We start from the raw sequence: 13,339 nt of genomic DNA on the forward strand, positions 1-13,339 counted from the left end.
TTGGACTTAGTATTTTAAAAAGAAGGCAGGGTATAGAGTTTTTGTTCAAGTATGTATAGAATGAGTAGGAGCAGCTTGTAACTTACAGTTGTTAACTGTAACGGTTTGGTTTGAAAGAAACCAGGCATAGAATTGCATATTCACAATATATATAGTACACCTAGAATATAAATGTCACAATATAAGGCTGACTAATAATTAATACAGATAATTACTACATGGCATCCTAGAAACCAGTGCAACTAGCATCAGAATTTAATAACCAGCCTATTTGCAACGACCCCTAAGCTTAGCTTTTCAACAGCTGTTCACAGCCCACTGAGCATGTGAGTGTCGCAAGATGGTGACCCCCACCCCCCAGTGACAAGTTTGAAGTCCTGGATCATTGCTGCTATTGACTAAGCTAAAACTTTAGGCTGGTGCAATAAATTCAGTATATATAATATGGCATTTTTAGCCATATTCATTTTTAGGGTTTAGATCTCCTTTAAAATGATTTTTTTCCCATTGATTAAAGGTACATGAGTCCAAAGCCACTGCATTTACATATAATTTTATTGGGTGTTGCTGCTTTTTGACCTGCCTCCTGTTCCAAATATTGCTTGTGTGGCTATTGATATAATGGCTTGTGTCAATAGATGCACTTGCCCTTAAAGAATCATGTGCAGTACAGATGTCATTTTAACAGTCAGTGCTGGAAATTATGACTTCCCAACAATGAAGATTTCCAGCACAATTGCAGTCGGTTTATTTCAAGTGCAAGTGCTATTGTGTGCATTTTAATGCAATAGCGAATCTTCCCTTTATAACCACAGATCTGCTGAAATTATTGGAAAAACACTGCATTATGGATAAAAAGTGGTAACTTGAGCCCTGAAATTGCACTTTGCTCTTGCGGTCATAAATGACCCCTATTGTGACAATTCTATACATGTTGTAATTGTTCTCTCTTGTTACTGTGCGGTTATATTTTATTATTGCACATTTTATTCATAGTCTTGTGCCATCCACAGACCTTTCCAAAATGCCTGGATATAAAGATGAAGTTTGTCTGTAGCCAGTGTCTGAGCACGGGACAGCACATAGAATCAGATCGGGATGGAAAATACTGCGCAGCTAAAGCTAGGCACAGGTACCCTTATCAGATTACTTGCCTTTTGTGACTAATGAATATTATTATATCCAATATAATGCAAACTATACCCACAAGAACAATAGGAAGTGGCACTGTATTATGCATTATGTTTGAATTTGGCTAAAATTAGCTGAGTTCATTAAATACAGCAGAACCTCTCAGACATGGTTTGCATGCAAAGACTTGCGTGGGCTGGTGTCCTCCCTCCAGAAATATACTATTTTTATACTTTTAAGATCAATACTAGAATGTTCCATCTGCAGGTATCTGTGGGTGTCCATCTCTGTAAGTTATTGAACTGAGGTGTGTGCATGCACAATATGTATTGTACAATTAAATATCCCAAAGTGATCACTTGGTGCAGGTGTTAGAGCAAGGGACATAAGTGATTCTTAACCCAGCTCACATACACTAAATCAGGCACTGACTCATCTCTGCAGAGTTCCATATAGCAAAGTTATGAGAGAAAACATAGGACTTAAAAAGTAAATACGGTTTTCACTTCAGTAGAATGGATGCTGCTGAAAATAGACTGTATGAAAATTAAGTGTATAGTTCTAGCTCTTTTGCCTCTGAGTCTCTGGGATTTAGCTGCTGTATAGTAATGGATGAAGTTGTTGCCTTCCCAGTTAAAACCTAGCATGGGGATCAATTCAAAGTAGCCTTATGAGGAAGAGCCATTTTGGTGGGGTTGGATTTTGTTAGGGCACTCAAGCAGCAAAGCAAGCGATTATTGTAATCCCTAGACTCAAGTAGCATTATATGCAGAGACACCTTAGAAGTCAGCAAAATATTAAGTGTAAGGCTTAGGCTGGGAGTTGTCCTTATAGAGGGGTGGCAACCAGTCAGCCGGAGATGGAAATGATGGATGCCAGCAGATTAACTGTCCTTCTGTGAGTCTCAATACTCACAGGCTAGTTACACAAAATATAAACCAAAATACATTTAACAATGTAATAAGTGTAATTTATATCTTGTATTTAAAGGATCAGTAACATAATGGTTTTTTTTTAAAAAAATTTGTTAGTATAGAACGAAAAAAAAACCACAAGGACAAATTAAACATTTAAAAGTCTTTATTAAAAAATAACTTACCGAAACTCTGCTTGTGCTCCTCTTCAGAAAAGGTGACATGGCGACAATCCATCATGCGGCGCTCGATTTCTCCTCCCTGGCTATCTCATATAAGGAAAGCAGGGAGGAGAAATCGAGCGCCACACGATGGATCGCCGGATCGCCTTTTCTGAAGAGGAGCGCAAGCGGAGTTTCGGTAAGTTATTTCTTAAGAAAAACTTTTAAATGTTTAATTTGTCCTTGTGTTTTTTTTCGTTCTATACTAACTGCATTTATTTTTAAAAAAAATTTGATGTTACTGGTCCTTTAAAGGAGAAGGAAAGGTTAGGCACCCCCCTGTGATACTCTAAGCCAGTGCTCTTGTTAGCAGAAACCTGCTGTGGTCCGAGAGAATTCTGAACGAGAACCAAAGAGCCATCCTCCTCTTTTTTGCTTTTTTTCCCCCCACAATGGGCAGGGGCTGATGCATGCACAGTAGAGTAAAAATGGGTTGTTGTTGGCTTTTCACTCTACTGCACAAAGAAAGAAAAAGCAAGAAGAGGATGACTCAGTGATGCTTGCCGAGAACTACCATGGGCTTATGCATTTTTCTGCTAACAGGAATGCTGGCTCAGGGTATCTGGTAAGTGATTACAATCACTGGGGGGTGCCTAGAATTTGGCACCCCCACCCCAGTGATTTCAACATTTGTTTTCCTACTGTTGTTAGGCTACTGTTACACGGGGGGGGGATTCTTGGCCTGTGGATAAATACAGATCAAGAATCAGCCCCTATGGTCCTATAAGCTTTCTGATATGCCTGCATACTCGCATGCTTCGACACTGAACTTTGCTCTGGGTGCAGACACGTCACAAAGCAAATCAGAGTGTTCTAACTGACACTTGACCTGAGAATCAGCCCCAACTGATTCCCTAAAAGATAAAAAAAGTACATAATTTTCACAGCATCAGAAGTAATTTATTATATGATTATATACTCTCCCAAGCACACCAATACCATATACCATAGTGGTATGGAGATTCCTGACTTGTATAGCATTTTATTAAACTTGATAAACTGTGATAAACATGTGACATGGTCCTAAATGTTACACACTTATTAGACACAACCCTTTTTTTGAATATTGTATCCCTTTAAGTATGTTTTGAAGAAGGAATGAAACTGGAGTACTGGAAAAAAAGAATAAAAGTTGTGTTACAATTGTAAGTGGTCGGTTCATCACTATTTGAGTTTGCTTTTCTTTTTCATGACTTGAGAAAACAAATATACTCAAACAGCTGCCGTTTTTTAAACAGTAAAACCATGATAAGTCGCCAGAAGAAAACAGTAACGGAACTAGGTGGGGGCGGGCCCTGGTGCGAGCTGTGCAGCCGGGCTCCCCCCACCCTCGTCCATGCGCGTTTTCTTTGCGGCTGCAGCGCGCGATCTGCCGGAGTGGCCCTGCGGGGGTGCGGGCACGGGCCCAGTTGCACCCCCTGTTCCCCCGGTAGTTACGCCACTGGAAGTAAACTAGGAAAAGCTGGCGTGGTTCAATAGGAATCAATGGGAACAGCTTTAATCATACATTTCTTTTCCCTGTCTATTTAAACATTCAAGTTTTCTTAGCCATGTTGAAAATGAATGGAACAATGTCTCGCTGGCAGGCAAGAACGTGAGCAAATATTCTGTTGTGTTTTTTTCTTAAATAAGCTAGCATTTAAAAAAAAAGTCTCATGAGTCTCTGCAGTTTTATTTCTGGACCTTGAAAATTACAACAATATGTTGTTAAACGAGAAACATCAAAATTTGGGGAAAATTTAAATTTTTTTCCCTCTTCTGGTTATTGACAGTTGGACCAAAGAAAAGCGAGTTCTCCTTGTGATGTCAAAGGCAAAGAAGTGGGTCTCAGTGAGACCTTTGCCATCCATCCGCCAGTTCCCACAACATTATGAGGTAAGACTGAGTGAACTTTGTCTATACCCAAGCTCATGGTTTGATTCTAAGTAAAGAAATATACAGGAAAGTACTTTTTGGAAAGTGTGTTGAACCCTTTAGAGCAAAAGGCATGCATTTATTTTTTAAGTGCCAGATAACATAGTAGATGAGGTTGAGAAAAGTTAAACCTTTTGTCCAAGTGAAACCTATGGTGATACCATACACGACTCACACTGGTGATGTAGCTGCCCATACCCCATAGGTTGACAAAAGTGTACCCCAATTAATTGGAAGGGAACTGAAAAAAAAATCCAAAAGCCCCAGGCACTGAAAACTCATAACGGATGGCTTGCATCTGTCATATTATTGTGTGTGTCTAACATTCTTTCTATGCTGGAGGATAGTGCACATAGCAGCGCTTTTCACTTCTTCAATTGTTCATTTTGTTGTTAAAGAATTGTAAACACTTGTTGGAATGTGAGCCCTCATTTAGCACATACAGTGCCCTCCATAATGTTTGGAACAAAAGACACATTTTCTTTCATTTACCCATCTGGTCCTCCATGTGTAAAATTTTAAATCAGACAATTTAGACTTGATTAAAAGTGCACATTCCAGACTAATATAAGGTTATTTACATACAATTCAGTTTCACCATGTAGAAATTGCAACACTTTTTGTACATAGTCCCCCTCATTTCAGGGCACCGGAATGATTGAAACAAAGTAGTGGTAGGTATATTAATCATGTTTAGTACTTTGTTGCATATCCCTTGCTTGCAATGACTGCTTGAAGTCTGCAGTTCATAGACATCACCGGGTGCTGAGTATTTTCTCTGGTGATGCTCTGCCAAGCCTAAAAATTTTTACACACTGAGAAGCAGTGGGATCAACCCCGATTTGGCCAGCCTTTCCTCATAGCTAAAATTTTCCATAACTTTTACTATCTTAGTTGCCCTTCTTTGCACCCTCTCTAATTCAATAGTGTCCTGTTTGAGCACTGGAGACTATATGGTGTCTTACGAGCTCTCTGTACAGTGAAAGAATGACCCTCTTCCCCCGCGTATATATGCCCCTTTTAATACAACTCAAGAGTTTATTTGCCCTTGATGCTGCTGACTGGCATTGCTTGCTACAGCCAAGTTTATCATCTACAAGGACTCCAACGTCCTTTTCCATAATGGATTTGCCTAGTGCAGTCCCATTAAGGGTATAAGTGGCTTGGATATTCTTACATCCCAGGTGCATGACTTTACATTTATCAACATTGAATGGTTGGTTAGGCAAAATACACCTGCAGAGGGGAGTAAGTGATACCGTTTATAGTAGATATAACAAAATGCAAGCTTTCAGGACTACTGAGGTCTTATTGTTCATGCATGGTAGTAAGCATGCTGTACACTTTGTCCCACCTCACTTGTTCTACCCAGATCTGCATCCATGTACAGAATGGGAAGAAGTGTCAGTATTCTTGGAACTGTACCTTTGCCCACAGCACGGAAGAAAAAGATTTATGGACATTTATGAAAGAAAACAGAGGTTAGTTCTGTTTGTTGTTGTCTAAAAATCAGTTGCCACGTCAATAAGAACTTTTAATAAGATGGCTGCCTTAATATTAAATCGAAGTAACACTGGACTATACAGAAAGTGCATGTCATTCTCTTTGTAACCCAGTGTTCTTGCTCTACTAAATGCTTGCTCTACAGGGGGGTCTCCATCCTGTCTGTAAAGTTTCTCTGTCGTGTTTTGCATCCTGGCAATTTCAGAGCCCAGTCGTGTAAGAAAGGGGGACACGAGGTGCAAGGTTCTAAGAGGGAGCCCACGGTGCAGGGTCTTAAAGGAGAATGAAAGCTACCAAAGCAGTTTATTGGCAATATAATAACCACAATGGTGCGCTATAACACTATATCTATTCTGCAGAATGCTTTACCATACATGAGTAAACAGCTCTAGAAGTTCTCTCTGTTTGTTTAGGATAGCAACTGCCATATTAGATTGGTGTGACCTCACTTCCTGCCTGAGTCTCTCTCTCTGCTCACTTATAGCTCTGGGCTCAGATTACAGCAGGGATGGGAGGAGGGAGGGGGAGAGGAGCAAACTGAGCATGCTCAAGCCCTGCCCTGGAGGTTTATGCTGAAAACAGGAAGTCTGATACAGAAGCCCATGTGTTCACAATAGAAGGAAAGAAATGCAGTGTTTCTTTTGACAGAGGACTAGGAGCAGCATTACTTTGAGGGTTTACTGGTGTAAATGGTAGCCCGGTGCAGCTCTTGATGAATAAAGACATAAAATATCTTACTACAGTAATACTAAAATAATTTGGAACATTTATATGGAACATGTATATTTCACATGTGTTGTATTTATACGTATTGCTGCCGTAGACACGCGAGAAGTGTTTTCCCTCCTTTGTGCCCAGATTGGTGCACGCACACATTACACAAACTGTGAGGTTTATTATATCTCCCTAAGAAGCAATTAATCTTAGCAATAGCCAACTACAAGGGGCACATTTACTATGGGTCGAATATCGAAGTTAAATCCTTCGACTTCGAATATCAAAGTCGTAGGATTTACCGCAATTCGTTTGATCGAAGGAAAAATCGTTCGATCAAACGATTAAATCCTTCGTAGGATTTTAATTCATCGATTGAACGATTTTCTGTAGATCAAAAATTGCTAGGAAAGCCTATGGGGACCTACCCCATAGGCTAACATTGGTGCTCGGTAGGTTTTAGGTGGCGAAGTAGGAGGTCGAAGTTTTTTTAAAGAGACAGTACTTTGAATGGTAGAATAGTCGAACGATTTTTAGTTTGAATCATTCGATTCGAAGTCATGGTCGAAGTAGCCAAAAAAAAAAACTTAGAAATTCAAAGTTTTTTTCCTTCTAATCCTTTACTCGAGTTAAGTAAATGTGCCCCCAAGTGTGTGGCATACTAACACCGTAGCTGACATTAGGCGCATTAGTGAATTTGTGCACTGGTTTGTTAGCATTCATTCATTTTTTTGCAGGTAAATCTCCAGTGCTAATATATTGTGAAAATAGCACATTCATTTACTTTCCCTTTCTGTTCCCAGCTTATTTAAGCTATTTAATTTTATTTATTTAATTGTGTTGGTTTTCTCTTTACCAAGACTTTTTTTGTAAAGTTATGGTTAAAGAGTATTATTATAATATTTTAATCTTGATTCTGTCCATCATGCCACCTTCTTCTGCTTCACTAACTAGTGCTTGACCTTCAGCGGGTTTTTGAAGTGTGTCAGAAGAATAACTGCCCACCTGAGAAGGCTGAAATGGGGGCTTCAGGCCCACAGAAGGAGTTGGAGAAGCAGATCCTGATGCCCACAGATTATGCTGATCTGATGGTAAAATTTACGCATCTTTCCAAAATAATTGTGGGGTTTTGGGAACTCAGTTGCCATACTAAGAAAGCACTCTCCAGCAATAATGGTTGATATGGTGCTACTTTCAGAAAATTTAATGTTTCCAGCTTCATTATGGAAACTGCATAATATGCATGAGCTATTTGCCAGAATAAGTAAAAAAAAAACATAGCTGAAGCATTCACTTAAGCATAGAAATGCAGCCCAAATGTGTTTAAATGGGAAAAAACCAGAGTGGGTGAGCCAGTAACTGGTAGTGAAGCACATCTGCTTATAGACATCAATGTCAGTACTCACTTAAAGGAAAAGGAAAGCTACCAAGGCAGTTTAATACCTGCCATATACAGCTGCCATATTAGCTTATTGGCATATTATCACTTCCTGCCTGAGTCTCTCCCTGCTTGCTCATAGCTCTGAGCTCAGATTACAGCAGGGAGGGAGGGGGCGAGGAGCAAACTGAGCATGCTCAAGGACAAGCCCTGGAGGTTTAAGTTGAAAACAGGAAGTCTGATACAGAAGCCCATATGTACACAATAGAAGGAAAGAAATGCTGTGTTTCTTTTGACAGAGGACTCTGAGCATCATTACTGTGAGGGTTTTCTAGTTTATTCATATAGACCTTTCTGATAAAGCTTACTTGTTTAACCTTTCCTTCTCATTTAAGTAGCTTCAATAAGAACGAAGTAGAAATTGTTCGTGCCTTCACAGAGTTCACCAGTATAGCTGTTACTCACTTCCTGTTCTACTCTGCAAAATGCTCCTCCAACCCTTAGGAAAACACTGTTCAGCCAGAGGCGAACGCATCAACTTTTAAGCAGATAGGGGTGAGATCATAGATGCCGTGGAGAAATTGAACATAATCAGGATCGTGGCACAGTGCTCTTCCATTCAATTTAAACCCACTTTTAAAATTTAAAACCATGCAACCAAAGTCACAATCATGGTTAACTACCACTTCACCAGAAGCTGTAGTGCCCTCTCATGGTGTTCTACATTTAAAACAACCAATTTAAAGGTGAAACGTATGCCTAGACCCAGTTAAGACCACATGAAGAATCTACACACTACACTCAAGCAATTCATCCACTTCACCAGAAGCTGTAGTGCCCTCTCATGGTGTTCTACATTTAAAACAACCAATTTAAAGGTGAAACTTAAGCCTAGACCCAGTTAAGACCACATAAAGAATCTACACACTACACTCAAGCAATTCATCATGGTTCTACTGTTTGAGCACTCCAACTCTAAACCTATGGGAACATATACACCATATTTGATGTATATATATCAATAAAATGCCATATAAATAAATTTGTTTCCTAAATAGTGCAACAGTCAAAATTGTCAGTCTTGAATTAATTGGATCAGAAAAGAAGACAATTATTATGAAATCCATATTAATCATCTTAGTTGATAATACTATCCAATAGTTTAATCCAGAAAACAATCTAATTCCCATTCTCTATTCACACCATAAGGATACAGTAGTTTTCAGTTTGAAAATCCACATAGCTTCTCTCTGGAGGAGGATTTTAACACTGTCACCTCCTCTAACACCAGGAAGTACCCTATCAATAATCTGGAACATACAGTATTATTAATCTGGCCATAATGGTACTGCATACAATGTTTGGCTATTGTGGAATCTTTATCTTTTTGTGCCACACTATTAATAGGTCCTATGAGTCTCTTAGATAAATATTGTTTCGTTTTCCCAATATACTGTGCCCCAGAGGCACACTGGCCAAATATAAAACATCTCTCATTTACAGCTCCCATAGTATCTCCTATACTGTAGAATCATCGGTGGACTTGAAGGTGTGGGATGTCCCCATATGCTTACAGGCAATACTGTGCCACTGTTATATTTTTCCAAGGCATCGTTGCTCTTTTCCCGCTACTTGCTTGAAAGTTGATGGTTAGAATATGTATCTAATGAAGTGAAGAAAAAAAAATACATAGAGTAAAACACACCACTTAAGGTGGTCATACACTCTGCCAGCTGTCAAACAAAATGGCCTGGTTCTAATTACGTTTGAAAAATATCTGTATTGTAATAACTGTCCATCATCTTCAACTGATAGGAGCACAGGATGATCTGTCAAAACTGGATCTTTCTGCCTCCCAGTAGATTTTGGGGCTATCTAGGATCTGCACAATGCAGTCCTTGTTAGATTACAAAGCAGTGCATTTTACAGTTATGGATTCCATTTTCACATACTCAAAATTGATGTATCTGTTCGAATTATGAACCTGGACATCTATTCTGAGAAGGAGAACATAAACACAGTAGCATGTAAACCCTGTCCCTAAAACCCTCTCTATAAATGACCATGTAGTGTTTTCCCAAAGTGAAGGGGTTTTCATGTATGCTGAGGTTGTGGAGATCAGTGTGTAGCAAACAACGTATTTGCTCCTTATATCATATGTGCTGAAGTAGAATGAGTTATATTGTTCCAAATCAAAGGAAATATATTGTGACCATGTAGCAAGTGTCCATCAGAGCTATCAAGGTCTGTGTATCATTTCCAGGAGGCTAGAAAATCAAACCTATACTGTCTGAATCAAACTGGTTGCGTCATGGAACTAGTACAGGGGAAATCTATTAAACTGGTTCCCAATCCATTTCTGGTCCCACAGGAGGATATTTTATAGTTATGCATTGTAGGAGGAAGGATACTGAATTTCATATACCCCATACAGCACTAGAAATTCATTAGTGTACCCTCAAATGGATGTCTGGAAAATGAAAAGAAACACCCAATGCAGTATATTAATATCTGTTTTATACCAAAACATGTGTTTAGTGTTACAATAGGATAGGAATCCTGTTAAATCTGATGTTAATGGTGATAACTTTGATCTGCTGATTGCACATAATGTGATTCCCACACACCTGAAATGGATGCGGCCATTGGTTTTTGTAAGGCCCATGGCACTTAGGGTAACTTGAAACAAAAAAAAGAGGAAAAATGTGCTCCAGAATATCAACATGATTAAAAATGTAAATGCTCACCAAGTAAATCAAGTGGTCCAGGTGCACATGCTCCAGCTCCACGGAGCGGCAAACCAGTATATATAGAAAAGAAGAATAGGGCTATCTGGCACTCAAGGAATCCACGGGGCCAAAAGAATAAAGTAAAAAGACTGCATTTATTAGTTGAAGTTAAAAATTTCACATCTCCATAGGCCTTGTGCGTTTTGTACCCATGGGCTGAGGAGCAACGTGCCATGGTTTTCTCAGAAGGAAATGCCCTTTCCTGCAAAGAGCTACGGTACTTTAAAAATATTTCAAAATGCACTGTATGTCATGGTCCTTCTGGATTAGAAGGAAATTACATTATTTGTTTGTTACTGCATTAGCGTCTAACATGCACAATGAACTCATTATGAAATGTGCTGCATGGAGCTTCCGAATTTACTGATATACAAACATTCCAGTGCTACACTGTCTCTGCCTGAGTTTAATCCAGGAACTCTGATTTTACCTGTGACGATACTGACCCTATTGAGTGTTATACTAATGCTATAGCGGATTTAGATTTTAAGCTCCATTGTTGTACGAGCCCTGTTAAGCATTGCAAATATTGGTGATTTATAAGTAAAGGATAACAAAGTAATACATTGCTAGCAGAATAAAGTGCCCCATCCTAACCATTCCTGTCCCTTCTCATCTCTTCTTCCCATTTAGGCTGGTTTCCACTGTTACTTGTGTGGGAAGAACAGCAATAGTGAGCGGCAGTGGCAGAAGCACATCCAATCAGAGAAACACAAAGATAGAGTGTTTACCACCGAGAGTGAGGGCACAACCTGGAAGTTTCGCTTCCCAGCCGGCGAGTTTAAACTCTGTGATAGGTGAGGCCTTGGATCAAGAGTAATGTACCAAATGCAATGTCGGCAAATATTACCTTTAGTTAAGAAGTACCAGCAGGCAAGATTTAATGCAAGGTTTCCCCAGTCAGTTGAGATAGAACAAAAACAAATCCGAAAAGAAATAAACTTGGTTACCGTAAAGAGATTCTCTTATGATTTTATGGTGTTGTTTTTATTTTTAAATTACACTGTTTACACAGCAAATAATTCATCTACCATGTAAAATTTCATTCCTAATCCAACAGTTTATATTGGTGTGTAGGCAGCCATCTCAGGTCATTTTGCCTGATCATGTGCTTTCAGAAAGAGCCAGTGCTGCACTATGGAACTGCTATTGTTTCTCCTACTCAATGTAACTGTCGCAGTGGGACATGGATTTTTACTACTGAGTGCTGTTCTTGTATCTACCGGGGAGCTGTTATCTGGTTACCATCCCATTGTTCTGCCGATGAGCTACTGGGGAAGGGGGGTGATATCACTTTCAAACAAATTCAGGTAGCACACACCTTGTTTAATTCTTAGTAATTTGGGTGCATCCCCCTCAGTGTCCTTCCACACTTAGGAATACTTGTAGAAATCCAAAATAGGCAGTACTCTAGCATTTAATTAAAAAGCCTTTATTTTCAGTAGCAGGGCAACATTCACAGCAAAGTTTCAAGCCTGTCACTGGTCTTTATCAAGATGATAAAGAGCCGTGGCAGGCTCGAAACGTGGGGGGGGGTGATATCTCTCTAAATTGCAGTGCAGCAGTAAAGAGTGACTGAAGTTTATCAGAGCACAAGTAAGTCACATGACTGGGGCACCTGGGAAACTGACACTATGTCTAGCCCCTTGTCAGATTTCAAAATTAAATATATGTTTGCTCTTTTGAGAAACGGATTTCAGTGCAGAAGTCTGCTGGAGCAGCACTATTAACTGAGGCATTTTGAAAAAAAAAACATGTTTTCCAATGACCGTATCTCTTTAATATCATACTTGCAGGTTTGAGGAGACCAAGAGCTGCCCCCATGAAAGCAACTGTCTGTTTGCACATGGTCAGGAAGAACTTGACGAGTGGCTGAAGAGAAGGGATGTACTCCTGCAGAAGGTTTCCAGAGCCCGGAAAGATATGCTCCTGGAGCCCACCGACTCAGACTTTGGCAAATATACCTTTCTGTTAAAGGATGTGGCATGAGCTATGCAGGGATATAAAATGAATACACATTGGAGTTAGTCTGAAAAATACAGAAATGCCTGTATGTTCCATCACACTTCAAACTTGTTACCCAGGGCCAGCTCCAACCAGATTCATAGTGCGTCCCTTATTCCAGCTACAGGTATCTGTTTATATAGTCTGCAAGTTTTATGTGAGAGCAGATGTCATTTTTTGCTTCTTTCAAAATTCATTATCTAAATCAAACCCCTACATTTACCTTATATATAAATTATGGGAATTATTTTTCATGGTCACGTGTGCCACATTGGGCTCTGGAAGATTCTTCAAAGCAGCTGCCCAAGTCTTGCTTCCAAAGACTTCTGAGAAAGGGTAAAATGACAGATCAGTTGCTTGTTAGACCATAATCTAGTGTTAATTAATCACAGTATTTTGTTTAACAAAAGTCTATTGTAATTGCATGTGTTTGGCAAGTGATTTTTGGACACTGTTTTTGTCATTGCTGTCCTTGAGAACTAAATCTGAATGAGTAATAATTAGTCTGTATGTAGTACCCATAGATTTATAGATATTTAATACGTTGGGTACTGAAATCGACACAGAATTACACTGAAAATATGCTGCTTAAAAGTGAATCCGAAAGAATTCTTGAATAGGGTAAGCTGGCAGCTCATTTTACAGAGATTGTAAAGGTGGCCATACATGGAGAGATCCGCTCGTTTGGCGATGTCGCCAAACGAGCGGATCTCCCTCCGATATGCCCACCTTGAGGTGGGCAATATCGGGCTGATCCGATCGTGGGCCCTA

General features: G+C 39.5%; 1 protein-coding gene across 3 annotated transcripts in view; it reads left to right on the plus strand.

Moving 5' to 3' along the window:
* The window catches only part of zc3h7b.S (zinc finger CCCH-type containing 7B S homeolog), a 35,461-nt gene extending 22,638 nt beyond the window's left edge, over positions 1–12,823 (plus strand). For 2 of the 3 annotated variants that reach the window (XM_018261241.2, XM_018261240.2), the window contains exons 18-23: positions 1,014–1,132; positions 4,039–4,141; positions 5,553–5,661; positions 7,352–7,488; positions 11,198–11,361; positions 12,361–12,823. In XM_018261241.2, coding sequence (XP_018116730.1) covers positions 1,014–1,132; positions 4,039–4,141; positions 5,553–5,661; positions 7,352–7,488; positions 11,198–11,361; positions 12,361–12,553 — 825 coding nt within the window. In that variant the 3' untranslated portion in view covers positions 12,554–12,823. Of the gene's footprint in view, positions 1–1,013; positions 1,133–4,038; positions 4,142–5,552; positions 5,662–7,351; positions 7,489–11,197; positions 11,362–12,360 lie in introns of those variants that run through there. The other variant, XM_041561650.1, reaches the window with a different exon arrangement.
* The last annotated feature ends 516 nt before the right edge of the window (positions 12,824–13,339 follow it).

Source organism: Xenopus laevis, chromosome 4S (genome assembly GCF_017654675.1).
Source record: "Xenopus laevis strain J_2021 chromosome 4S, Xenopus_laevis_v10.1, whole genome shotgun sequence".
In the NCBI taxonomy this organism is placed as follows: domain Eukaryota; kingdom Metazoa; phylum Chordata; class Amphibia; order Anura; family Pipidae; genus Xenopus; species Xenopus laevis.